Source organism: Sorghum bicolor, chromosome 10, assembly GCF_000003195.3.
Source record: "Sorghum bicolor cultivar BTx623 chromosome 10, Sorghum_bicolor_NCBIv3, whole genome shotgun sequence".
NCBI classification, from domain to species: domain Eukaryota; kingdom Viridiplantae; phylum Streptophyta; class Magnoliopsida; order Poales; family Poaceae; genus Sorghum; species Sorghum bicolor.
Window position 1 is genome coordinate 6,725 of NC_012879.2, and position 27,049 is coordinate 33,773.

A 27,049-nucleotide genomic window follows, 5' to 3' on the forward strand; every position below is an offset into this window, starting at 1 on the left:
CCATGCCTTGAACACATGGAAGTTTATTACAGTTTGGACACATAAAAGTATGAAAAAGTCTAAAATTTTATCATAGTTTGGAGACCTAGATTTTTTCAGAGTGATGGGTCCCTATAGTTGTGATAGGTTCTCCCAAGCTGTGACAAGTTCTCTCGAGCTGTGATAGGGTCCCTCCAGGTGTGGTAGGGTCCCTCCAGGTGTGACCTATCGGTCCTCAAGCTATAACAAAAAAATATTATCATGTCTTGAACACATGGAAGTTTGCTACAGTTTGGACACATAAAAGTATGGAGAAGTCTAGAATTTTACCATGGTTTGATGACCTAGTTTTTTTCAGCTATGGTGGGTCCCTATAGCTATGATAGGTTCCCCCGAGCTATGACAGGCTCGAGCTGTGACGGGTCTCTATAGCTGTGATAGGGTCCCTCCAGGTGTGACCTGTCGATCCTCAAGCTTTTATAAAAAATATTATCATGCCTTGAACACATGGAGTTTTACTACAGTTTTGGACACACATAAAAGTATGGAAAAGTCTAGAATTTTATCATGGTTTAGAGACCTGGATTTTTTTCAGTTGTGATGGGTCCCTATAGTTGTGATAGGTTCTCCCAAGCTATGATAGGCTCTCTCTAGCTGTGATAGGGTTTGTCGGTCCTCAAGCTTTCACAAAAAATATTATCATACCTTGAACACATGAAATTTTACTATGATTTGGACATATAAAAGTATAGTAAAGTCTAGAATTTTACCATGATTTGGAGACCTAGATTTTTTCACGTGTGACGGGTCCCTATAGTTGTGATAGGTTCTCCCAAGTTATGTGACAGGTTCTCTCGAGCTGTGATAGGGTCCCTCCAGGTGTGGCAGGTTCCCTCAATCTTTGACCTATCGGTCCTCCAGCTTTCACAAAAAATATTACCATGCCTTGAACACATGGAATTTTACTATAGTTTTGACACATAAAAGTATGAAAAAATCTAGAATTTTACCATAATTTGGAGACCTACATGTTTTTAGCTATGACAGGTCCCTATAGCTATGATAGTTTTCCCCAAGTTGTGACAGGCTCTCTTGAGCTGTGATAGGGTCCCTCTAGGTGTGGTAGGGTCCCTCCAGGTGTGACCTATCGGTCCTCAAGCTTTCACAAAAAATATTATCATGCCTTGAATATATAAAATTTTACTATGGTTTGGACACATAAAAGTATAGAAAAATCTAAAATTTTACCATGATTTGGAGACCTAGATTTAACTGTGACGGGTCCCTATAGCTGTGATAGGTTCCCCAAGTTGTGACAGGCTCTCTCGAGCTGTGATAGGGTCTCCCTAGGTGTGACCTATCGGTCCTCAAGCTTTCACAAAAAAATGTTACCATGCCTTGAACACATAGAATTTTACTATGGTTTGGACACATAAGAGTATGGAAAAGTCTAAAATTTTACCATGGTTTAGAGACTTAAATTTTTTTCAGTTGTGATAGGTTCCATCTAGCTGCGACAGGCTCTCTATAGGTGTGATAGGTTCCATCATGCTGTGATAGGGTCCCTCAAGCTGTGATAGGGTCTCTATAGCTGTGATAGGTTCCCTCAAGTTGTGACAAGGTCTCCTGAGATGTGATAGGGACAATCTAGCTGTGACAAGCGTTAACAAGGACCCTGTTGCTGTGACAAGCTATGACAAAGGCTCTTTAGCTATGACAAGCTGTGATAAGGGCTCTGTAGCTATGACAGGCTATCACAAGGACCCTATAGCTGTGACAGGCTGTGACAATGGCCCTGTAGCTGTGACACGCTATGACAAAGACTCTATCATGCACTAAAGGGCTTGTAGTAGGGGTTACAAGTTAGGTGTGAGAGAAGGAACATGTCCTAGGTCTCGGCACCGTGAGTGAGAAGATGAATATGGGTGGCAGCGTGCTCTTGCTCTCCTGTGAATATCTGGGTGTGTGGCTTGTTGTAGCTCGCCTTTCAGTAGGGTCTTGCCCTTTCCTTTTATAGTTCTTAAGGGGGTAGTGGATACATGTGTTCGTGTTATAGTGCTATGATCTCGATCAAAGGTTGGGGTGAGGTATGGTGTCATATAGTGGTAGAGTGGCTCTACATTCAATACGGTGCAGTTGGTTGTAGTCGTCGTATGGGTGCACCTATTCCACTAGCTTTCATGTCGAGCCATACTGGCTCTATGGATGGGATGTCCATACCTGTAGCAGTCGTGCCGACCTCTGTTCACTATCCAACATGGACACTCGAGGCCTCCTCCCCCACGGACCACGTCCTAGAATCCAATGGATGCGTGGCTATAGGAGCCTAATTGACATCTGAGCGTCGTCTCTATACTCGGTCGTACGTATAGTGACGGGAGTAGGTAGCACAGCGATGGGAGTGGATAACACAGGGGAGTAGGTAGCACAGCGACGGGAGTGGATAGCACAATATTTGTTATGCGTTGCTCTACGCATCATGAGCGTGAGCGTGGGGATTTAACCTGTGTCCCATCTTGCTGCTCCATGGTTTTGTAGTGGATGACGTTATAGGATGTCTCGAGCACACCAATGGGGGAAAAGCGCTCGAGCCCTGGGGTCGGGTGAGGCATAAATCACTCTGTGTTCTCCAAGGCTCCAGTATCGGACCTTGGGCGAGGCGGAGATGGTTCAATCTGGCCCGAGAACTAAGGGTTGAGTCTCGGGCAAGACGGAACTGGTAGGCTGGTCTCGATTTCATCAAGGCTTGGTGATCGGGTCTCTGGTGAAGCGAGGAATGACTATATAGCCTATTCGGCCTACTGTAAAAAGGGGAGAATGAGATCTTTAGCTCTTGCCTTGGGTACCCCGGGTTATGATACCTGACAAGTCTACTTCGCCCCTAAACTATAAAACTGGATATTCTATCTCTGAACTTTTCAAAACCGGTCAAATAACCCTCTCGAGTGGTTTTGGAGGGTGATTTTGTCTTTTTCTTTTTTATTTATTTTTACCGAATCTTTGAAAATTCATAACAAATCATAGAAAAATCATAAAATAAAACAATCTAATTTTGTTGGACTCCAGATGAGTAGATCTACATGAATATATAATATACTATGCTTTAGTATAAAGTTTTTGTTGTAACTTTAAATCTATATTTTTCTATAATTCATATATGAATATTTTAATTAATTACGGAAAAACATAGATACGAAGCTATAATAAAAACTTTGTACTAAAGCAATACTACATTATATATTCACTGTGTAGATACTCATCGAGAGTAAAAAAATTAGATTTCCCGTTTTATGATTTTTCAAAGATTTAATAAAAATAAATAAAAAGAAAAGGACAAAAGCAACCTTTTAAACTGCTCGAGGGGGTTATTTGACCGGTTTTAGAAAATTTAAAGGTAGAATATTTAGTTTTATAGTTTGGGAGTAAAGTAGGCCTTGTTTAGTTTCCCAAAAATTTTGCAAAATTTTTTAGATTCCCCGTCACATCAAATCTTTAGACATATGCATGGAGTATTAAAGATGAAAATTAAAACTAATTGCACAGTTTGGTCGAAATTGACGAGACGAATCTTTTGAACCTAGTTAGTCCATAATTGGACAATATTTGTCAAGGCCTTGTTTAGTTCCAAAATATTTTGCAAAATGGACACTGTAACTTTTTCGTTTGTATTTGACAAATATTATCCAATTATGGACTAACTAGGCTCAAAAGATTTGTCTCGTCAATTCCGACCAAACTGTGCAATTAGTTTTTATTTTTGTCTATATTTAGTACTTCATGCATGTGTCTAAAGATTCGATGTGACGGAGAATCTAAAAAATTTTGCAAAATTTTTTGGGAACTAAACAAGGCCCAAATACAAATGAAAGTGTTACTATTCCTATTTTGTAAAAAATTTTGGAACTAAACAAGACCGTAGTCGATAGTTTTGGGGTGAGGGGGTGGTGGTGGACTGGTGGTGGTGGTGGTAGTGGTTTGAGAAGAGAAGATGCAGCCCATGATCAGCCCAAGGCGGCCGGGATATTTACATTTTTACCATTATTAAGAATGCCACTTATCCGAATATCACTCTTAGAATCGCCCTTACATATATACCATTGGAGAGAGAAGAAATCTTACAAGTTTACCAAAAATGAACCTTTTTGCTGCTGTGGCGTGCCAGGTCAAGGTGCCAGCATGGCGATGCATTGTGAAAAGACGAAGCTACCCTTGCTCTGCTGCTCTCTCTCCCTCTCTGACGACAGGGTCCCACATCTCCTCTCACCGCCATGTGGACCCAACTCGTCAGCTTCATCTCCCACCTCCAACACCTGAAGCAGGGATGTCAGGACTTCGGTTTGACGCATCGCCACCATCATGGGTGTCGCATGGAGCTTCTCCATCTGACTTAAGAAGAACGTATATGCATATATGGCCATCGGGGCTTCTCCATCTATCTTCATTAGCACATACACCTTGCACGGACCCTCGCCGAAGAAACTCTTGCACAACAGCAAACTCGAGCGGTCGAGGACGACAAGAAAGGCAACGCGCGTGATGCTAGCTCCACCCGGCGGTAGCGCTGGTCGCCTTGTGCGCCACACCAGCCCGTGACCCTGTCATGCCTGCTGCCCGATGTGGCACCAGCCACCGACATCAGCAGAGGAAGCCATCTTCGTCCCTGTACGCACGCGACGAGCACAAGCAGCCAGATGCCCTCGCCCGCGTCCTCCACACCAAGGCAGCTCGAATCCAGGTCAGGTTCGCCACTCCTGCTGCTTGCTGTTCGCCATGAGATCTCTCCCGTGCTTTATGAGACCATCTCTTGGCTCCTCATCTACTGCACCACCACATACAACTCCCTTCGTGGCCGCCGGGAAGGAGGTGCGCAAGCGCTCGGCTGTGGTGGCTGTTGGAGAGGGAGGGGCCGTGGCGGAGCTGCTCGCGCTAGCACCAGAGTTGCTCGTGCGGGAGGTTGGGGATGAAGTTGACAAGTTGGGCCCACATGGCGGTGAGAGGAGCTATGGGACCATGCTGTCAGAGAGGGAGAGAGAAAGGAGCAAGGCAAGGGCAGCTTCGTCTTTTCGCAATGCATCGCCACGCTGGCACCCTGACCTGGCACGCCACACCAGCAAAAAGGTCTGTTTTTGATAAACTTGTAAGGCCTTGTTTAGGCCCTGTTTAGTTTTCCACCTAAAATTTTTTCATCCATCCCATCGAATCTTTAGACACATGCATGGAACATTAAATGTAGATAAAAAAATAAATTAATTACACAGTTTAGTTGAGAATCGCGAGACGAATCTTTTAAGCCTAGTTACTCCATGATTAGCCTTAAATGCTACAGTAACCCACATATGCTAATGACAGATTAATTATGCTTAATAAATTTGTCTTGCAGTTTCCTGACGAGGTATGTGATTTATTTTTTTATTAGTTTCTAAAAACCCCTCCCGACATCCTTCCGACACATCCGATGTGACACCCAAAAATTTTTCGTTCCCAATCTAAACAGGCCCTTAGTTCCCAAAAAATTTTGCAAAATTTTTCAGATTCCTCGTCACATCGAATCTTTAGACACATGCATGAAGTACTAAATATAGACAAAAATAAAAACTAATTGCACAGTTTGGTCGGAATTGACGAGATAAATCTTTTGAGCCTAGTTAGTCCATGATTGGATAATATTTGTCAAATACAAACGAAAAAGCTACAGTGTCCATTTTGCAAAATATTTTGGAACTAAACAAGGCCTAAAATTTCTTCTCTCTTGAATGGTATATATGTAAGAGCAATTCTAAGAGTAAGCCTGGGCATTCGGGTTACCCGATTTTTTCGGGTCGGGTAATTCAAAATTCGGGTAATGAAAATTGTTACCCGATATTAGTTCCGAAAAAACACTACCCGCAATTTCGGGTACCCGCTAATTCGGGTTCGGGTTCGGGTATTCCCGATTTACCCGAATTTTCAAAAAACAACACACTATACAAAATTTCAATAGCAATTTATATATAATTTCAGCAGCAATTTGTATAGAATTTCAATAGCATTTTGTAGAGAATAATATGTTACTATCACTTGTTCGAACAAAGAGAATTATATTATAATAAATTGATATGTTCTAATATTTAACTATCAACACATGATAAATACAAAGATATAGACAAATATTCGGGTAATTCGGGTAGTTCGGGTACCGGGGGATATTACCCGAATTACCCAAACTAATTTCGGGTAATCAAAATCGCTATCCGAATTTAGGATCGGGTACCTCGGGTTCGGGTAATTCGGGTTTGGATCCGGGTAATTCGGGTACGGGTAATGGGTATTGGGTAATTTGCCCAGGCCTATCTAAGAGTGATATTCGGATAGGTGGCATTCTTAATAATGGTAAAAATGTAAATGTCCCGGTGGCCCCTGTCATGCCTTCTACTTCAATCTCCTCTGCCAGCGCAGCGGGGAAAGGAGGGTCGAAAGCTATGCAGCCGCCGCCGCAGCTTCCGGCGGCTTTGCCGGTAGGGTTCCGCTTCCGCCCGACGGACGAGGAGCTGGTGCGGCACTACCTCAAGCCCAAAATCGCGGGTCACGCGCACGCGGACCTGCTCCTCATCCCCGATGTCGACCTCTCGGCGTGCGAGCCCTGGGAGCTGCCCGCTAAGGCCCTCATCAGGTCCGGCGACCCCGAGTGGTTCTTCTTCGCGCCCCTCGACCGCAAGTACCCCGGCGGCCACCGCTCCAACCGCTCCACCGCTGCCGGGTACTGGAAGGCCACGGGCAAGGACCGCCTCATCCGCTCGCGCCGAGCAGGGACCCTCATCGGCGTCAAGAAGACGCTCGTCTTCCACAGAGGCAGGGCGCCCCGAGGCCACCGCACCGCTTGGATCATGCACGAGTACCGCACGGCCGAGCCCCAGCTCCAGCAAGGCCAAAACGTTTGTTTTGCTGGCTACCCATTTCCATTTGACTACTGCTGCCCCGGGCTGATTACAATCATTTCTTTGTTTCTACTCTATCGACAGGGTAGCTTCGTGCTCTACCGCCTATTCAACAAGAACGAGGGGGAATCCGAAGCCTCAGATGCCGCTGATTCACCGTCCACATCATCTCCGGCAATCGCGCCAGCGGTGAAAGCTGAGAATTTGAGCCAGCCGGCTTCTGCCAAAATGTCTCATCTTCTTGCAACTGTCAGTAGCAATGAGCCAACATCCAACCAGGTGCAGTAGAGTACCCTTGCATTGGTCTAAGTTAAGATCTCATGCCAATGCACGCTGCATATTGATTCATGGTGTAACTGTAACCTAAAGCAGGGAGATGATCATCTTCTGGATGTGTTATCCCAGCTTCCAGACTTACAGCGTGAGCATAAATTCGACGGATTCCCTACAATCACCTCTCCGATGCGTCCTTACACTGATCATCCTTTTCTTGGCAATGCTGGCGAGCAAGATCTTTCAGTGTATATAGATAGTATCATTGCTCATCAGGATCTGGAGGACTTGTTGGCCAGCCCTTGTTTGGCTGATATGGTTGAGCAGGCCACTGTAAATGTTGAGCCCCACCCTACTTCTCTACCCATTCTAGACAACAGCTCAAACAGCAAGAGATTGGCTGAAAATAGCCGTGGAAAAGTTGGTTCTGAAACGTTGCTCCTAATCAAGGTTAGGATCATTTTGTCTTCACTTTATCCATCTTGGGATTCATGCCTCAACATAATTCCTAGTTTCCTTTTCAAACAAAGGGTACAGATGACACAGGTGCTGCTGCTTCCTGTTCTGCAACCAAAATACTACAAGCTGATAAAGACAATATTAATCATCACACAGGAGCTCAGAGTAACTTGGCTTCCAATGCATCAGCTCAAGTGTCCCACTTTTACAACCAATATCAACTTCAATCGGCATTCATTCCTGAAACGGAACCACCAAATAGTGGAGCCTTGTGCTCTGCAGCTTCCTTGACTCCTTATCCCCAGCACTTGTTCAATGGTATGGTAGCACCGGCTAGGATTGACATTTCAGATTCAGATGTCTTTAATGGACTCCAAGGATGGGCAGCGGAACCTTCTAAGGATCCACACCAAGGGAATGCACCAAGAAGGATCCGCCTTGTGCACTCTATTCAGAGGGCATCAGTAATTGAGCCTGTACTAACTTCTCATTTGGAGGGTGAAGATGAAGCAGGATTATGTTACAGCACAGACAGTTCATCCACCAACAATAACGAGGATTATGCCAATGTGTTCTCCCAATCTATGGTTCGACTCTACCTTCCCATAACTCCATTTACTGACGCTAGTATTAACTGGATTAATATGGTCTTGATCAGGCTGGAGAAGCAATGCATATTCAAGGTGGAGGGGTGATACCTACTCAAGTAGTTTCATCGACGGAAATTACAGAAAAGCTACAAGATTTCACACTTGATGGTAGTATATTGCAATTTCCATTAAAATGGCTCTTGTGCTCTCTGAACTTAGGATATAATATTAATTATAAAAAAAACTATGGTTCAGGTAGCGAGGTCAAAAATATTTTGTATATTCCATGGAGTTCTTCACACTCAGGATGGGCGTTCATTGCTACCTGACATTTTGGGTCGGGTTTTTTGGTCTTCTTTTTATTCAGTCTTTAGATATTGAGAACTGAAGTTAGCATGGGAGTATCAGTGAACCGAGGATTCGGTCTTGGGTTCTGACCGAACAAACCGAGATGAGTAGATACAATAATATAGATGGGGCTGTAGAGGATCCCTGGCATACCCATCTTGGTGCTGAAGCCAGATAGAGGCCGGAAGGAATACATGGTGGTGGATCTCTGTCCAGGCGGTCATTGCGGATGGATGGTGGATGGGAAAAGCGCAGGGTCCATGTAGCTGGCGTTGATTTCGAGCGATGAGCATGAGGCACGAAGGCAAGATGCTGCAGCACGAGGGGCGCTATTGAGAGGAGATAGGAGACAACTCAGAGGGGCACGATTGAGAGGAGACTGCAACTCAGATGGCAGCACAAAGGAAGTGCCGAGCAGGTGGTGGGACGGAGACTGGTGCTGGCATGCTGCACACCAGCTGTGGGGTGCCATTTCCCTCAGGCGGCCAGGCGGAGGACACGAGATCGGGAGGCAGAGAGCAAATGGTGGTGGGGACTTGGGGATAAGGACGAGCAGAATAGCAGATGATGACGATAGTTCGGGTACTTCGGGAATTCGGGTATTCAGTGGTGCAGACCGAATAGGCTTCTATAAAAATTGATGTTTCCAAACTTGAGACTGATATAAGAATCGACGACTGAATGTTTGGGTGTTTCGGTCTCGGTTTTTTTTTCAGACTTCACACATTGATTTGCTTTTTCCTCATTTATTTGCGGCAAATTGCAAAGCTATGCTCTTATCAGTGGCTTTTACACAACTTGGGCTGTGGGGTCACTTCTGTTAGGAAAAAAAAAACAGTTGGATTGCTTCCTCATATCGTAGAGTCTAAAGTTAGCTTTTCACATTAATACTCAATGGCATGTGACCAGAGACAGTTCTGCCTGTATTGCCTTGGGATGCTATTAACAAGATGCTGTAAAACCTGACCTTCTCCATATAATATATGTTGGAGCAAATAGATATCCCACTTGCATGGCTGCAACTTGAGCTGTATCTGAGATTTTGGTAATTTTGTTTTGCAGAAGGTACACTGCTACATGGTGAGCTACATCATGGAGGCAATCTCAAGCAGCGGCACAAACAGGAACATACGGAGGAGACCAGCCAGGATGTCCGTGAGGGCATGCAGCAGAGCGTCCATGTGACTGGAGTGGCAGTGCCATCCTTGAGAAGACAACGAGAGTCTGCACGGATTGGTTCAGTTGTGCGGTTGCTCTTTTTGGCCCTCGTCGTCATCCTTGTATTTGTAGGATTATGGAAATGTAGCTCGTACAAGTTGTTTCATTAGCAGCTACCATTTGTGATTCAGGGGTAACAGTACATTAGTAGCTAGTGGTCATGTTTACCTTGTTAGTCTCGGGACCGAAGGAGCAGGGTAAGGTGTCTGTAGGATTCACAATGCTCCTCCGGTGTATATTTGGCTGGCTTCACAGAGTCAGAAATGTAAGAGTTGTGAAGTAGCCTGTTGCCTTGTTGATAGGATGGAACTTGTGTAGATGAGTTGCAAGGTGTGAGTGTTGCATATATTGTAGCTAGGATGAGTTAGAAACGTTGAGATGTGTGTGGCGTCAAGTGTTTGTTGTAGTTTACTGTACTTATTATGTGGATGGATCATGTTCATGCAAATAAAAGAATATAATGCAGAGCACAATCTGCGGGTCTCTGCTACATATTGTCATGCCATGTGTTTGAGTAGAAGCAGACCGAAAGCGATCCCCATGAAGGTGGCGATGGCGATCCCAAAGATGCCCGCAAGGATTCCTGGAACCACCAGTGAGGTCCATCCCTTGGCGGTGGCCATGCCGCAGGCCGTGGTGGGGCCGCCCACGTTGGCATTGGACGCTATGAGCAGCAGCTTGGTGTGGAGGCCGAGCAGGTTCCCGACGCCAAGGGTCACCAGGAGGTGCACCGCGATCTGCACGGAAGCGAAGGCAAAGATGCTAGGGCTGGTGCTGATGACATTGCCGATGCTTCCATTGGCTCCCACAACAGCGAAGAAGACCTGCATCAGAATGACGGCCACGGGCTCGGCCGACGGCGCCAGGACGCCGAGGTGGCAAGGGAACAGTGTTGCCAAAGCCACCACGATTGCTGTTATGCACGGAAGGCTTCCCCCCGGAACGCCCAGCACGGTCGTCGCCAGCTTGCCTGCCTTGCATATGGCGAATGCCGCAGCCATGGCCACGGCGCTGTGGGCAAGCACAACGGGTTGCTGGTGGTGGTCACTGTCACCACCAACCGAATGGTCTTCCGCGGGGATCCTCGCAGCTATTGCAAAGATGCTTGTGAAGTAGAGTGCGCAGATGATGTTGTCGGCGGCCAGCCCGGCTGCCAGCACTGACGGAGAAACCTCGAGAGCTTCAGAAACAGCAACGTAGTTGACAGCTGAAATGAAACACAAGTCAGTGGCAAACAGGACGTACGGTACGGTAGAGGCATGTCAACCTCACCTCCCCCGATGTGGCGGCTCATCAGCGCCGCCGCGATCTTCCAGTTATCCGGCCCTAGCGAGCGCATGGGGACGAGCAGGAACGCCACCACAGTGCCAATCGTTGTTGCCACTGCACACACAATAATGACGGAGGTCAGAGCCTTAGCAGCAGGTAGGCAGGCAGGCAGGCGGAAAACAAATACGGACGAGATCCGAGCAGGAAGGCCAGCAGCAGGGCCCCCGTTGAGCGGAGCACGCGGCGCAGATCCGCGCGGAACAGCAGCAGCGGGATGGCCAGCGGCAGCAGGTACTCCAGCACCACGCGGTAGGCCGGGGTGTCCGCCGCCACCACGCCGGCGCTGCTGGCCGCCAGCCCCAGCAGGACGCTCACCAGCGCCCCGCTCAGCGCCTTGCCCACGGGGGTCCGCTTCTCCGACCAGATGCCCAGCGCGGCGGTGCTTAGGAGGAAGGTCCAGTTGCCCCAGTGGTCAGACGCCGAAACGAGGGGCGGCGGCACCACCAGAGCAAGGATCTTGCGCTGGCGGACTCCACCGACTCTGTCTCTGTCTCTGGCAGACGACGACCGTCCAGGCACAAGGCCGCACGACCACTTTTGATTTTGGTGGTGTCCAAGGATCGGAGCGGTGGAGCTGCCTAAGGCCGGGACGGCGACGGCGACGGCAGATGCCATCCGGAGTTGAGCACAGGACCGGATGCGGAAAAGACTCGCTCAAGCTATCAAGCACTGTACACTGACGGGGGCTACACAGCCAAGTATTCTATTGGAACGCCCAACTTTACAGAAAAGTGACTCCACCACTCATTTTCATTGTCCATCCACCATCCATCATCACCAGCAAATCAACATAACAATAGCCAAACCAAATACTCATTGCCAACAGTCATCGGTACATTCATTCAGGTAACAAGTGCATGCTCAAAGCTTCTTCTGGTCTTCAGTACAAACTACACACATGATACTAGTAGTACTAATAGTCATAGTTAGGTAAACTCAGGAAGGAAGGGGAGACCCCAACAACATAGTTTCAATAGTTTGGTAAACTCAGGAGGCAAGGGAAGACCCCACCAACATAGTCCCAAGAGTTTTCTCATAGGAACAAGATAGGATAGTTGGGTCAGCAGCTAGCGCTTCTTCCTCTTCTTCTCGTCTTCGGATTTCTCCTGCGCATTCTTCATCTGCAGAAGCAACCAAGCAACAACAACTTAGTGTGAGGCAGCAGCCATCAACTAACGTATGGCCAGTACTACATCCAACAGCAATCATTTCCTGAGAGAAGAGTACAATTTTACACCCTCCACTCCAAATTATAAGACACTAGTGTATATTATTATATATCTAAATGCATAGCAAAAACTAGTTATCTAGAAAAGCCAAAATGTCTTATAATTTGGAACGGAGGGAGTAAAACACACACATACGACAACACAACTCACCATGATGACAAGAATCCGAACAAGAACGGCAACAAAGTCGGTGAAGAGAGTCAGTGCGTGCTTGATGTAGTCCATGTCCCCACCGTGCGCCCTCTCAATGATCTCCTGGGTGTCAAACACCATATATCCCAGGAAAACCAGGAGGCCGAAGTAGAGCTGCAGCAGGGCAGGTGGCCATCCATGACCATGATGCAGTCAGTCAGCTTGGTTGCATGCTTTCTTATTAAAAATACAAGGCGAAGACAACTTATTCACCTCGATCATGAAGGTGGTGCTGGTGTGGCCAAAGATTGAAGTAGCAAACTGCAGCCAGAGAAGAATGGAGAGGCCAGATGAAAGCAGACCACCAAGGTACAGGTACTCCCTGCGGTTGGCGATGATGGCAGCGCCAGAGAAGCATCCAAAAGCAATTGCAGTTCCGACAAACGCCGTCGCGAGAATCCTGGTAGATGAGCAGAGCAAAAGCAGTTTAACAAGGCAGACCACAAGTACTCTATCAATCAGCTCAAGAGATGATCATTCTTTTGGTGTAAATTCTAGCAAGCTAGCTACTCTGGATGGGAAGTTGAGGAACGAACAAAACAATCATGTCATTCAGCAGTAATTCTATCAGTATCAGTAGTGTGAAATAAAGGATGATCGACCTCGGATCGAAGTCAATAACAAGGTCGACGAGCGGGCCAACGGAGGCGCCTTGAAGGAGCGCGGCAGACATGAGCAGGGCGAAGCGGTTCCTCTCCTGGTCCCGTGAGGCGGGCAGGGAGATGAGGTAGGCGATGGCGGCCAGGCATCCGACGGTCGTGAGGGTGCCTCCGACGTTGAGGAGGATGTGGAGGTAGGCGCCGAGCGCAGAGAAGACCAGCGCGGAGCATAGGGTGAGGTAAACCTGCCGTCGGAACGGGATCAGTCAAAGCAAAGGGTAAGAAGAGAATCGGGATGCGAATGCGGGGGAAAAGGAGACAAGGGACTTGCGTGTTTGAGGTGCGACTGCACAGCGGGTGAGATGTGACCCAGACGCTTCAGCGATTCGAAGCCGCCACCGCCGCCCGTCCTCCTCCGCTGCGATTGCGCGTCCCAGAAGCCCTCCATCGCAAGCGCCACCGACAGAACCCGCAAACTGGACGGCCCTGTGAAGCAAGCAGGAAGAAACCCTAATTTGACCGGCCGGGGGCTCTTGGGGATTTGGAGATTGCTATCTATTCAGAGTCGAGAGGTAGACGAAGACGGAGCACGACCGGACTTGGGGAGACGATGGAAAAGTCGTTCGTTGGTCACTCCGGGTCCGGGCCAGGCCACACCCACCCCACCACTTGTTCGTGGCTGCGGCCCACTCTTTGCTTTCAGGCTTGGCCCAATATCCTACTCGCCTGCCTGTCTGGTCATCCCGTTTATATCTTTTTTCTTTATTGGATTGGATTGGAGTTGGAGAGCATATGTAGCGTTGGAAAAATGCCAACCGGGCTACAGCATCTAATTCTATCATCAACTAGTAAATATGCACGTGCGTTGCACCGGGAGAAAAACATTAAATGGCCGTAGAAAGTGATGAGATAATGTTACATATCTATTTATATTTATATTTATTTTTTTTATAAAATTTAAAGTCCATAATTTATTTTTTTGATAACCATGACACCTATGGTATTAGATAGTTAATATTTACAATAATATATAGCTTGTTTACTGCATGGATCTACATATGTGGAGCTGAACAAAATTTATTTTATATTTTTTAGATTTTTCTATGAATTACTATGTATTTATCAATTTTTAGCCGATTTAAATAATAAAAGAAAAGTAAACTAATAGGATAAACATTTGGCATCTAGGGCCCTATACTTTCTTTTTTCTTAATAAATAAAAGAGATTTTACATTGGGAACTCTAGAAAAACTTTTATTCTTTTTTTCTCTCTGTCCCGTCATATCGAATCTTGCGGCACATGCATGGAGTATTAAATATAAACGAATTGTGAGATGAATCTTTTGAGCATAATCAGTCCATAATTGGATAATATTTGTCAAATACAAATGAAAGTGCTAGAGTACTCGAAATCCTAAAAATTTGCCAACTAAACAAGACCTTCCTCTGCCCACGAAAGAATCAATTCTTAGTGAGTCAAATTTTTAAAGTTTGGCAAACTTTATAGAAAAGAGTAACAACATCTATGACATAAAATGCGCATCATATAAAAATATATTTTATGATGAATCTAATGATATTAATTTGATACCATAAATCTTAGTATTTTTTATAGAAATTTAGTCAAAGTTTAAACAAATTGACTTAGAATAACTTTAGAAATTGTTTTTTTACAGAATATGACAATCGATCGAGAGTAGCAATAAATTGTAAATAAATATAGAGAGATCGAAGAAGAAGAAGAAAGCAAATGTAATTAAATACAGCGCTAGCAGTAAACATGCAATTAATGCAAAGCATATCCGATCCAAGAGTCGGGAGATCTACATTCATCAATCAAATAATCAAATGATCGATGCTGATGACGAGCTAGACGAGGACGAGCTTGACGTATTTGTGGAAGACGAAGTCGGCCAGGACCTTGTACACCTTCTCCGTGGGGTGGTAGCTGTCCCAGAAGAGGTAGTCGCCGACATCCTGGCAGACGGCGGAGGTGACGCCGTTGCAGAGCAGAGGACGGAGACCGGCCTCGAGAAGGCCCGTGTCGCAGCATCCTCTGGTGGACTGGTTTGATTCCGTACCTTTGCGGGTGCATCATCACGTCGTAGAAGAATCCGTAGATGTCCATAAAGACGAGCAGTGTGCCGAGGCCGACTCGGGGACCGACGGGAGCGGCAGAAAAAATTAATTTTTGGCAGACTGAAATTTTCACGATTTAGTAGTAGGGATAGATTTTGGTGAGAAAGAAATGTAAACAAAGGACTAATAAGGTTCATGAAGTATTTCAATGACTAACGATTATGAAAAGTGTGATTAACAGATGAAGAACCCCAATTCCTCATGCGATGGTGACTATGGTAAAAGGACTAGCTTTATTATGGAAGTTTCAACCTTTTATATATTCTTTTGATCTTCTTTTGAGTATTATAAAAGTCTTACTACACTACTACACAAAAATGTTTCACACAACGTTTGCCATTTGGACTCCGGGGCGGGCGGCCTGGTTACCCGCCTTGGTTATTCGAGGCTGGGCAACCAGACCAGCAACCACCTCGGTTAACGTTAATGATTAATTGAGACGGGCAATATAATGAAATCATCTTAGTTAATGTGCGGTTACCCTAATGGTTGTTCTAAAATGCCTATCTTGGTTAATAAGCTAAGGACCAGCCAAGCCATGAAATCCTACGGCCCATCCTACCTTATCGGGCTACGATATATTCAGAACTTAGGGTTTTCTTCTCCTCCGGTTGCTCTCTCTCTCTCAGCCATCGCAGCCGAGCGAGTCGCAACTCTCGTGACTCCACCCTCCCTCTCTCCACTAGTCTGCTCGGTCCCTCATACCTCCCGAGCAGGTAGACCCGAATAGATCCCGACGAGCCCAAGGTCCTCTCCCCCAAATCCCGCCAGCGTTCCACTTCCTCACTCTCCGGCGAGTGGTAGGCCCCAAAGTGCGACATGTGCGCCCTTGCCCCGGCGGTATACAGGCCTCGACACACGAGCCGGCTAGCTTCCTCCTGGCAGCGCAGACACGTGAGGCGGCCCGCTCCCTCACAACGGCGCTCAGGAACCGACGGCGGTGCGGCAAGCAGGACCCAACAGCGAGATCCATCCTCAAGCAGGTCTCCTCTCTCTCTCTTGGTCCACTCTTCGTCTCCCTCTCACACACTCTGCCTCCTTGCAGATCTAGCACAACCACTTCAATCTACTCTCTCTCTCTCTCTCAGTCTACTCTTGGTGGCGGACAACGACGGCTCCTCCCGGTGGATGGCGGCATGGCGGGTGACAGCTGGGCTAGATATGGCTTGTGTGCTGGGAATGGGCTCACCAATAGGCTCGAGAACGGGCTTACCTGTGGGCTTGAGGATTTTATTTGTTTTTTATGTCGATTGACCAAGACAAGCGTTCTAGAGCCTGTCTCTGTTGAATGATTAACCGATATGGCCATAGCAACCGCCTTAGTTAAGGCCATGATTAACCCTGACCTTTTGTACGAGACGGTTGCAAAAACCGTCTCGGTTAATCCTTTTTGCCCACACCTCGATTAACATTCATGTAGTGTGCTATTAAGGGGGTCAAAATCAAGTCACTTTGCAAGTGTCTGAGTGCTCAAAGGTACCTAACTAAAACATTTGTGATACTTCCCAAGATTACTGCTCAATGTCCAAAATTTCAATAGGTTAGAATTTCAGAGATAATTTCCATCTAGGAGTGATCAAGTGCCTCTACATCCTATGATCCTATATTAGAATTTGCGATCTTGGGTCAAAATGTTCGATGATGTTATTTATGTACAACCCAACTACATAAATAGTTAAACACTACGATATTTGTTAAGGCTTGCAAATTTCAGCCACGGTCAGAATTTATGTTCTTTGGCAATTTTGTACTGAAATTGCTAGTTGAGAGGGGTGGGGTATTTGTACCCCTCACTCTCTCACCTCATTCAGTCTTGATCCATCATAGAGCTAACACTATCAATCCATCAAGAAAAAACCCTAACTCGTATCAAATTCATTAGTGCTCCTCTCCCGCCCCCTCTAGTAGTTTTGACATCTTGGAGTGATTGAGCTTATCAGCCGAATCTATCAGCCATTCAGCAGTGTTCTTCTCTCCCAACAAATCAACCAACAATACTTTCTGTCATGACTTATCAGCCAAACGAACAAGGCCTCGAGAAATTGACTTCACGAGCTTTTTTCATTCTCATCCTTTGGACATTTATGGTGTTAGCAAGTCTTCGGTTTCTAGTACTTACGCTTAGATTTATTGTTTAATAGATAGTCAGGCGTCGCTTGTTGTTCAAACACCACCCGTAGTCTGTAGAGTGCTTGAGGAAACTTGTATTTCCCACATGTGAAAGGTCCAAATGGCTAGAGGGGGGGTGAATAGCCTATTTAAATTTTCTACAAACTTCAACTAGACAAGTTGATTAGTAAAACAAAAGGCGAAGCTATTCTAGCACTAGCACAACTAAGCTATGCAAGCCACCTATACAAGTCTAACAAGAAGGCTAAACACTAAAACACAACAACTAGAGAAGGCAACACAACAACTCTATACTAGCAAGAACTAAGCTACACAAGCTAAACTAACAAGGTAGGCAAGTAAGTAGAGAGAGGAGAGTGATTGTTATACCAACGTTGTAGGGATGAGATATATCCAATCAATCACGTACACAATCACAAGAGAGACCTCGGCAAGGGATGACACAAGATTTTTTACCGAGGTTCACTTGCTTCCCGGCAAGCTACTCCTCGTTGGCGATACACCCACTTGATGGATCACGAGCTAATTGGCAATCCAAAGCCAAACCCTCAGCGGGTGCCGCACATCCACTCACAAGATGGGGATCCTCCAAGCCACGAGCAATCCACTAGAGTAGCCAATTGCGATCTCCCGCGGGGAAGGCTCAAGAACCCCTCACAAGTCACTTGGTGAGGCTCGGAACAATCTCCAATCACGAGCTCAACACCACCGCTGCTCCAAGCCGTCTAGGGCGTCGGGAAACACCCAAGAGTAACAAGAAATCCGCAGCAAACTCAAGAATCAAGTGCCACTAAATGCAACTCTCAAAGCAATGCACTTGAATCTCACTCAATCTCACTAGGATTAGCAATCAAGCAAGGAGATGAGTGGAGGGAGTGTTCTCTAGCTCAATGTATGTCTCAAGTAATCAAATGTGCAAGAGAGAGCCTCCCAAAGCCAGCCACCTTCTATTTATAAGCCCCTCAAAGAAACTAGCCCTTGGATGTTTTTACTGGGCTGAAAACGGGGGCACCGGACGCTACTAAGTGAGCACCGGACGCTCGACTCCCTGCGTCCGGTGCACTGGAGTTGACCACGTGTCCTCTTTGAATCTCGCGTGTCAGATCCTAACGGCTACCTGCAACACACCGGACGCTCTGCAAGTCCACACCGGACGGTCCGGTGCTCACCGGACTCGTGCGCAGAGAGGGTGTCAAACTCGCGACCTCACCGGACGATGGGCACCGGACGGTCCGGTGCTCACCGGACTAGTGCGCAGAGAGGGTTACAAAAACCCCTCACACCGGACGCTAACCACCGGACGCTCTCAAAGTGCGTCCGGTGCTCAACCCTAGCAGGGTCAAGCACACCGGACGCTGAGGCCAGCGTCCGGTGCCTCCGCACTCAGCGTCCGGTGAGTGTTTCTCAGTGAGAAAACACTCCCGCGACTTCACCAAATTTCCCATCGGCGCAATAGAAAATATACTCTTATTTTTCTCAAAAGCCACACCCCTCTCAACCCTAGGAACTCCACCTCCTTTGCAAATGTGCTAACACCAACAAGTGTCCACCACCAAAGTGCATGTGTGTTAGCTTTTCACAAACATTTTCACCAAAGGAGTTAAGTTAGCACTTTACTAGATCCTCATGCATATGCTCAAAAAGTGGACCTAGTAGCACTTGATTCGAGAGATGACCGTGATTTCTCCTCTTGATAGTCGGCTATCTATCCTAAACCCGGTCAATCACTTCTCTACTCATCTTAGACCGGCAAAAGTAAAACCCTATGTTTATACCTTTGCCTTGATAGCTTTGCTCCTCGTTTATCACCATGATCTTCACTTTATGCTTCATCCCTTTGTGATCATGTGGCCACCTTTCCATGCCACCATGCACCTTCATCACATGTGTTGCTATGCCTAACTCACATCACTCAAACACAAGGCATTAGCAACTTGGTGTCATTAATTACCAAAACCAAACTTGGGCTTTCAACATGTTTCTATTGTATTCGGCGAGTTTGATCTTTGTGGACACGCCTTTAATTAACTCAATCGACCATCTGTTTTTTTTTTCAGCGAGAGCCATGGATCGGAGTGCTTTTTCCCTTACTCGACAGTAATCTCCTACAACTAAAAAGACTAAAACAAGGATATTTTTTTGGTGCGGTTTTAGTTTCGTCCGTCTGCCCCCTCCCCCCGTGCGTCCGCGCCTACGCATCATGCCTACTTGGAAACAAACAGACACCGTCATCCCCTCCTCGATCCCCTCCACCTTCCTGCGAACACACGCGCCTCGCCTCCTCACCTCGCCCGCCAGCGCCGTCCGCCGTGCTCTCGCCTCGCCCACCGATCCCCGTCCGCCGCCAAGCGCCTCGCCCGCCGAGCGCCGTCCGCCACTCTCACCTCGCCCGCCGAGCGCCGCCTCGCCTCGCCAGCGAGCCTTGCCAGCCCCCGCGAGCCTCGCCCGCCAGCGCCGTCTGCCGCTCTCGCCTCGCCCGCCAAGCGCCGCCTCGCCTCCCCGTGCGACCGAAACCTACCCCATCTGCCCACCCGCGATCGAAACCTGTTGGCTGACGCTAGAGATCCCAATCGTCGATTGTGAACCGTGGCTCTCGCTGCCGCCGCCGCCATCGCGTGTGTCCTGAGGCCATGCGACCCGCTGCAGGGGGCCCTTCGCTGGTCGTGGTCGCGACCAAGATGGTGGAGGCCCGCTATGCCCCACAATGGCGACTGTAGCAGGCTAGGTGCTCTCCTACTCGGGAGGTTTGGGAGGGATTCACGCACGACATGGACGACCTCACCAGCGGCTTCCTCCATTGTTGCGGACCAAGGTACCAATGCTCCCGTTCTAGATCCCTTGGAGCTCTGATTTGGCATGATAGAATCCTGCCCCTCAAGCCGTCTTCTCCATTGTTCCGGGGGCGGGGGAGGATACAGGACTATGACAGTTGTAGCCGGTCGGGTGCTCTCCTACTCGGGATGTATGGGAGGGATTCACGCGCGGCATGGACGACCTCGCCAGCGGCCTCCTCCATTGCTGCGGACCAAGGTACCAGCACATGGTTGTAGTTCTGGAATTCTTAAAAGAAAGAAGCATGGATGGTGTTTGTTGAAATTCTCAGCTAAATGTGTTTGTGGGTTTTAACCCATGTTTCGTTTCATTATATTTGATGGAATGGGAGCTGGCAGACTTCAACGTGCCTTGGCCAGTCAAGTCTCAGACTGCAATGACATTTGCCAGAAGGTAAGGATTCTTTTGTCCCCCCCCTCCCCCTCTCCCCCCAGTTTTCTCTTGAGCACGAAGCCATGAACTCTTGTTAGCAATTCAGAAATAGGGAATATATATGTGACTAATTTCGCAATTTAGAACCCATTGTGGCACACTAAGAATCAGAATTTATCTACCAAGTCCGTCTTGGTAAGCAAAAGCGAAAACTGAGTAATTTTGCTTATTTGACAAATCAATATATGCTTTGACATAGCAGTTAACAACTAATTTTACCTTGCACTATAGCACTAAGCTAATACAACTGTTTATGCTCTTCTATGTGTGTTCTGTTAAATATGATAAATGCATACACACATTTGGACGAAAATACTGCTTGCATGAACCACACAGTTTCTTGGAAACCTATGCTTTGTAATTATGAAATTCAAACAAAAGTGGGGTATTATCCCGTGGAGTGCTACTAATCACAATGACAAGATCCTTTGTTAAATCACAGTCCATTGTATCTAATGTTGAGCTTAGGCGGTTGGACGATGGTGTGCATGACATTGTGATAAGCGTGAGCTACTAGGATCAATGGACAGGGCAGATGAAGGAGCATGTGGACTGAGCACAAATAAGCAAAATAATTTTCCTCTTGCTATTGGACATTGTGGACAAGTAGAAAAAAATGACCCACCACTCTATCCAAGTTCCAAACTCAAAATGTTGGCTATCATTTTTACATTTTGGTTCACTCTTGAGGACCAAGAGGGTGTTGATGTCATTATGAATGTGGGAGGAGAAATGTTTCATGCCCACGATATGGTTTGGTTGCTTGGTCTCATGTATTAAGATCTCAACTTTTTAATATTTGCAAAGTCTCAATGATGGTTGCCAATAGTATCTTTTATATTCTTTCTTTCAAAGGAGATCCACCTCTAATCATATATATAATATCTTTAATCTTTATTTGGTGCTGCCGAGGAGGACTCGCCGCATGGGAGGTGCAGGAAGGAGGAAGGAATGGGTAGGAGAGCAAGGTTCTAGACAAGGGGAAGACACTAACAAGGGCAAGAAAGAGTGAGTAGCATGACCTGAAATCTTGTGGTATTTCCTTTCTTTTTCAACTTCTTGATAGATGTTTCCACTAATCATCAATTTACTTATGGCAAACATGGCAATATTGTGATAGCATTTACCATTTGAAGAATGCCTTTTATTTTTCTTCTTTGAAAAAATGAAATTAGTGGATAGTAGTCACTAATGCTTTGCTGCAAATAAGCTTCCAGTTATGATCGGCCATACCTTTTCTTTTAAAACGTTGATACTAATATGTGGAAAAGTACGAGTTTCTTTTGAATACAAGGTGCATATGATTTTGTTGATTGGATCCCTCAACCATCATCGACATAGCAGATCATTCTCCTACTGCCTATAAGGTGCTCGAGAACTAGCGTCACCTTTGACACATTTGCCTTTGTCAAGCATAAAACTACGGACAGTGCATTATCATTGGTTATTGTCGGATCTTGTAAATAGTTAGCACAAAAAATCAAACAATGACAGAAACAGCCCAGCTAGCCTCACATCAGTTCTTTAAAATATTAATTTTTTTCTGCAAGAGTAGTTTATTTATTTCTATAATAGTGCATGAGTATCATGGTTTCTCCATTGATTCTGGCTACTTTTTAGGTCTAGCAATAGTTAAACGTCTATTTGATTGAGTTATCATAGCTCTAAGCTATTAATGACATTGTTTTTACATTACTGAATTTTTCAGCTAATGAGATTGTGCACTAAATCTGAAGGATGCCTGATAATTTATTGATTTGGTTACTACATGCAGTAAAATTGGGAACCTTTAATAGGTGTGTCCATGGCAGTGACACAGGTAAGTGAGATGGTTGGGATGGAGTGAGGTACGGTCTCAGATAACAGGGGTGATCATGTTTTATTATGGCTGAAAACAAGACACAGTTTTGGGATGAGAAACGGTCGCGGGATTGTCGGTGTCAGATGCTTAGCATGTTGATTATTCGATTATTATAATGTGAATGTCGTAGCAAATGATCATTTTTATCATCAGCCTATTGAACTTTTTTACCAATAACAATTTAGATACCTTTTGTGATTTTTCATGATTCAGCTATTAATGTACGATGACGGGAACTACTGGCGATATATAGACAACCATAATTTTTTTGAAATAGAGAGTTGTGTTTAAAGATAAATTTCAATTATGTGTTTCAGTGTTAATTTCTTGGTGTTTCATTGACACCGATATAAAAGCGATGTTTGGCTACAAACTAAATGTTTGTAATGATACAACATGTGTATAAAGTGTCATTGTCTTATTGTTTCCCGTTGCATCGCACGGAAAGGTTATTGTCTTATTGTTTTGTGTTGCATCAGAAAGGTCTATACAGTATAGTTGGTGAGCCTGCGACGCTGCGCTCTTCATGACTGGAACTTTGCTTTTTGAATATTATTTTAAAGTTAATATTTAATTTCATAGTATTGTTATGTTATCATGCGATCTGTATATTTTTAGTACAAAAATTTAGTTCCCGCGATGCCTCCTGTTTGTTTCTAAAAAACCTACGATCCATGCAAACCCTCCTAGCAAATCAACGTCTCCTTTTCAAATAAAACCGGCACTCAAAATCTCTTTCATTTCTGCAATCAGGAAGCAAACAAACAACGCTGCAATCCGTTCCAAGCAAATAAAAAAGGAAGCAAACAAACAACGCTATTCCATGAAGAAGAAGAAGAAGAAGAAGAAGAAGAAGAAGAAGAAGAAATCAGCGCCTGGTCTCATGCGATCGCTATTAGCACCTCCGGTGACCCAGCACGCGTGAAAAAACTGCCTTCGCTATGACTGCTCGACAGCGATCTCCTCCAAGCCGCCACTGCCGCCACCAAGTCTGATCCCTGCGATCCGCTACCCCAATCCTCCGACACCATGTGGCAACTCGACGGCATCGATCTGCTACTCCAGGCCAACGACGCCTGTCGACACGGCCAACATTCATCGACCCTCGCCTCCCTCGCGATCTGCATCCCAGTCAGACGACGCATGTCTCCCTCACGATCTGCTCCTTGGCCAGACTGTATACATGACACGACAAGTCATGCTAAAAATTGCCAAAATCCTGTCTATTGTAGTATGTATTGATAGTAGTTATAATGCACGATTAAACCTTTATATGAACTAATAATAGAACTATGCATTTGGCTCTAAAAATAGAAAACAATGTTAATCATGATTTACTTTGAAAATAAGATGGGTTTTGTTTGAGGAAACAAATGAATCTAAGCACCGTACTCCTGTTGATGTGTCCATTTGAAACAAATTGAGTGATTCCAACAATGAGAAGACGATTTGAAGTACCCACTATAGTATAGTGCAGCTATGCAACAGAATGCATATTTTTATTGTTACAACATTGTCAAACTGCTAGCCTATTTACCTGCACTTCATTGAAAAGTTCTCGATATGTTTTGATCAGACTGCTTTCCAGTTAGACCACTATCAATAGTGACTTGTTCAGAGTCTGACTTCATTATGTAATTAGAGATGTGGTAGTCCATTAGAGGCCTGCATGAGCTGTGGCAGGAATCATTATTGACAATTATGTGCATTTTCATGTTGGCCCGCATGAGCTGTGGCAAGAATCATTAGCGCCAATTCTATGTGGTTCCATATTGCACGATGGTCAAATTTAATTATATATGATTTTACTACGGCCATCTCATATCTAACAGGATTGTTGATGCATTATCTACAAAATATGACCAACAGCAACAGGAAGTCACCCCCTAAATTAAAAAATTACTAGAAAAAACCTTTATTCTATCATTCAAAAGAATACAATAGACGTATAAACTGTATTGGGACAGCACGCTGGAAAACACCGCTACGAGACAACCGAACTTTTATAATAAACACGTGGAAAGGTCTATAAAGTAGAGTTTGTGAGTCTACGACGTCGTTTATAAAACTTTGTGGTTTGTATTTAATGTTATTTTAATGTTGATATTAAAATCTTATTGTGCGATCTACGTATTTTTAGTATAAATTGTTAGCTATCCCGTAGCAACGCACGGACATGCTACCTAGTAATAATTAAAAGACGAACAAGAAAACTGGTGGTCCTGGAATCAGTAGTGTTGCATTGGCAATGTTGTAACGTGTTAGGGGTACGTACGGGTTTTGCGGCAGAAATCTGATCCGGAATGGATGCATGCGTCCATCACAGCCATAAGCCGGTGCCAGTACGGGATAAGAAAATCCGATGCCGCGCGTCGCTGGCCACCCATTATTCGTCGTCTCGCTCGCCTCCATCGATACATCTCATCCTCCCCCTGGCCCCTGCCATGCATTTTTATTTGGAGAGCTGGCCGGCCAGAGGCCTCTTGCTTCTTGCTGCTATCTAGTATCTATCCTCCCTCTAGCAGCTTAATTAGCAGCTTGCTCTAGTACACACGAACGAACGGTACGTACGTCCATCGCTAGCTCGCTCGCCATGGCCTCCCTCTCCTCTGCCACCATCACCGCCCCTTCCGCCTTCGCCGCGCCGGCCGCCCGCGCCGTGGCCAGGAGGTCGTCCTTCACCGTGCGCGCCTCTCTCGGCAAGGCCGCCGGCACGGCCGCCGTGGCCGTGGCCGCCAGCGCCCTTCTTGCCGGCGGCGCCATGGCCCAGGAGGTGCTGCTGGGCGCAAACGGAGGCGTGCTCGTCTTCGAGCCCAGCGAGTTCACCGTCAAGGCCGGCGACACCATCACCTTCAAGAACAACGCCGGGTACCCGCACAACGTCGTCTTCGACGAGGACGAGGTGCCCAGCGGCGTGGACGCCACCAAGATCTCGCAGGAGGAGTACCTCAACGCGCCAGGCGAGACCTACTCCGTCACCCTCACCGTGCCGGGCACCTACGGCTTCTACTGCGAGCCGCACCAAGGAGCCGGAATGGTCGGCAAGGTCACCGTCAACTAACTACGTCCTACTACTAGTATCTTCTCCATATATATTGCGCCGCCATGGATCCGGCCACCATGCATATTCCTCCTCCTCCTCCTCCTCCTCCTCCTCCTCCTCCTCCTCCTCCTTACTAGCTGTTGCATTTCCTGCTTTATTTGTACTCCGGTCCACATGCATCCTCGATTATCCACCGTCCGTACCATCGATCGATCTCTTCTTTCACACCAACAATGCAAGAAGCAGTGCCGTGCAGTGTGTGTATGAGAGTGAGAGCTAGAGACCCGCCTTCTTTTTGTTTGCTGATGAATCGATACAGTCGTCATCGTGATTTATGTTCACTACTGCAATAACAATTTCAGTCACAAAAGGTTAACAGAAGCGGGCGAGACACCCGTCTCTGATTACACATCTCTACTCTAATCACCATGTTTTATATCACCGCCTATATTAGAATAGAAAAAAAAAACCAAAAAAAAAAGAAACAGAAACTGCTAAGCTCGCCAATGTGCCACCGTGTGCTCCCGCCTTCAATACCATTGTCACGCATGTTATTGACCTTAACGGATTCGCTTGTTGTCATTTCAAGATTAAGGGCTTGTTTGGCATAGCTCAACTTCATTAGTAAAGCTGTTTTTTTAGAAAATAGCTTCATGAGTGACTTTCTAGATGAAGTTGAGCTATTTTTGAAAAAGTGTTTGGCAAAATAGCTTCACCAACTACTTCATGCATAGTTGAGAAAAATGAGATAGAGAGCTGCAATAAGCTACTTTTTTCAGCTTCATTCCAACTTATGTCTTTGTGAGAGGAGGGAAAAAACATCTTCATCCATGAAGCTGTTTTGGAAATAAGTGTTTAGCAAAAAAACAACAGCTCATGAAGCTGTTGTGAGCTGTACCAAACAGGCCCTAACTCTCCAAGATTTTTAGAATGACTTACAATTTGGGACGGAGGGAGTACTTGGGTTGTCGTCCTATTTCCCAGGGCTCACCTACATCCAGTGAACAACAGCTTCCAAAAGGGATCCCAAGGAGAATAGCATCGAAGGGGATTCAAACAAGAACATACATGATGTTCATAGTTGCAAAGTCCCCATGAAGGCCCCCGCCATCCATGGCACGTTTCATTTCAGGGTCACAAGGCACACCATGTGTTGGCCCCTCATCGGATCCGCCAATATGACCCATTAATTTGTTGGGCATGCTGCATGGTCTGAGGAGAAGAGAGGGAGGTCATCGGGAGGGAGAGAGGTGCATTGTTGGGCAAACGTTGTAGATCCGATCAAGTTCATCGCATGCCATCGGCGTGTTGCTTCAACCGGGTAGCTAGAGGAAGGGATCAGACTATGGAGGTGGGATAGATGGACCCGGTGGTGGATCAGGAGGAGCAGGCAGGCGGATTGTCATGATGTGGAAGGGGTGGCAGATCTTGAGAGGGAGAGGATGGAGAGAGGCACGTAGTGTTGGACGCAGATGAGGGCTA

The 27,049-nt window shown here is 46.2% G+C and overlaps 4 protein-coding genes and 1 long non-coding RNA gene across 7 annotated transcripts; 3 read left to right on the top strand and 2 right to left on the bottom strand.

The window, feature by feature from the left end:
- On the top strand, nucleotides 6,363-10,273 carry LOC8069252 (NAC domain-containing protein 69). Of its 3 annotated transcripts, XM_021449166.1 has the most exons (7): nucleotides 6,363-6,890; nucleotides 6,978-7,172; nucleotides 7,266-7,616; nucleotides 7,697-8,212; nucleotides 8,284-8,383; nucleotides 8,471-8,552; nucleotides 9,626-9,744. In XM_021449166.1, the coding sequence occupies exons 1-6, from the start codon at nucleotides 6,381-6,383 to the stop codon at nucleotides 8,542-8,544; spliced, it is 1,746 nt and encodes a 581-aa protein (XP_021304841.1). In that variant the 5' UTR covers nucleotides 6,363-6,380; the 3' UTR covers nucleotides 8,545-8,552; nucleotides 9,626-9,744. The 3 variants fall into 3 exon arrangements, with proteins under 3 accessions (XP_021304841.1, XP_002436309.2, XP_021304842.1); XM_002436264.2 differs by lacking the exon at nucleotides 8,471-8,552 and having other exon boundaries at nucleotides 6,365-6,890; nucleotides 9,626-10,273; XM_021449167.1 differs by lacking the exon at nucleotides 8,471-8,552 and having other exon boundaries at nucleotides 6,428-6,890; nucleotides 6,983-7,172; nucleotides 9,626-10,273.
- On the bottom strand, nucleotides 10,196-11,758 carry LOC8065350 (uncharacterized membrane protein YjcL). Its single transcript, XM_002437611.2, has 3 exons — nucleotides 11,242-11,758; nucleotides 11,054-11,164; nucleotides 10,196-10,988 (listed from the first exon to the last, which is right to left on the bottom strand). The coding sequence occupies exons 1-3, from the start codon at nucleotides 11,723-11,725 to the stop codon at nucleotides 10,279-10,281; spliced, it is 1,305 nt and encodes a 434-aa protein (XP_002437656.1). The 5' UTR covers nucleotides 11,726-11,758; the 3' UTR covers nucleotides 10,196-10,278.
- On the bottom strand, nucleotides 11,896-13,789 carry LOC8066404 (bax inhibitor 1). The gene is made up of 5 exons (XM_002437612.2): nucleotides 13,462-13,789; nucleotides 13,134-13,375; nucleotides 12,745-12,931; nucleotides 12,490-12,645; nucleotides 11,896-12,231 (listed from the first exon to the last, which is right to left on the bottom strand). Exons 1-5 carry the CDS (start codon nucleotides 13,576-13,578, stop codon nucleotides 12,178-12,180), a joined length of 756 nt encoding a protein of 251 aa, XP_002437657.1. The 5' UTR covers nucleotides 13,579-13,789; the 3' UTR covers nucleotides 11,896-12,177.
- Nucleotides 19,834-22,877, top strand: LOC110430883. Its single transcript, XR_002448316.1, has 3 exons — nucleotides 19,834-20,211; nucleotides 20,318-20,429; nucleotides 20,570-22,877. It is a non-coding gene; the product is annotated as an uncharacterized LOC110430883 (long non-coding RNA).
- On the top strand, nucleotides 24,964-25,976 carry LOC8066782 (plastocyanin, chloroplastic). The gene has a single exon (XM_002436265.2). It carries the CDS (start codon nucleotides 25,118-25,120, stop codon nucleotides 25,583-25,585), a length of 468 nt encoding a protein of 155 aa, XP_002436310.1. The 5' UTR covers nucleotides 24,964-25,117; the 3' UTR covers nucleotides 25,586-25,976.

What these genes read in the sequence shown, in the direction of transcription:
- LOC8069252 (XM_002436264.2), top strand. Translation starts at nt 6,381, where the DNA reads ATGCCTTCTACTTCAATCTCCTCTGCCAGCGCAGCGGGGAAAGGAGGG. An exon ending in AGCTCCAGCAAGGCCAAAAC is followed by an intron (nt 6,891 to 6,977) that starts GTTTGTTTTGCT and finishes CTCTATCGACAG; the next exon opens with GGTAGCTTCGTGCTCTACCG. An exon ending in AAACGTTGCTCCTAATCAAG is followed by an intron (nt 7,617 to 7,696) that starts GTTAGGATCATT and finishes TTTCAAACAAAG; the next exon opens with GGTACAGATGACACAGGTGC.
- LOC8065350 (XM_002437611.2), bottom strand. Translation starts at nt 11,725, where the DNA reads ATGGCATCTGCCGTCGCCGTCGCCGTCCCGGCCTTAGGCAGCTCCACC. An exon ending in GGCCTTCCTGCTCGGATCTC is followed by an intron (nt 11,165 to 11,241) that starts GTCCGTATTTGT and finishes TTGTGTGTGCAG; the next exon opens with TGGCAACAACGATTGGCACT. An exon ending in GAGCCGCCACATCGGGGGAG is followed by an intron (nt 10,989 to 11,053) that starts GTGAGGTTGACA and finishes GTTTCATTTCAG; the next exon opens with CTGTCAACTACGTTGCTGTT.
- LOC8066404 (XM_002437612.2), bottom strand. Translation starts at nt 13,578, where the DNA reads ATGGAGGGCTTCTGGGACGCGCAATCGCAGCGGAGGAGGACGGGCGGC. An exon ending in GTTATTGACTTCGATCCGAG is followed by an intron (nt 12,932 to 13,133) that starts GTCGATCATCCT and finishes CTCATCTACCAG; the next exon opens with GATTCTCGCGACGGCGTTTG. An exon ending in TTCGGATTCTTGTCATCATG is followed by an intron (nt 12,232 to 12,489) that starts GTGAGTTGTGTT and finishes TTGCTTCTGCAG; the next exon opens with ATGAAGAATGCGCAGGAGAA.
- LOC8066782 (XM_002436265.2), top strand. Translation starts at nt 25,118, where the DNA reads ATGGCCTCCCTCTCCTCTGCCACCATCACCGCCCCTTCCGCCTTCGCC.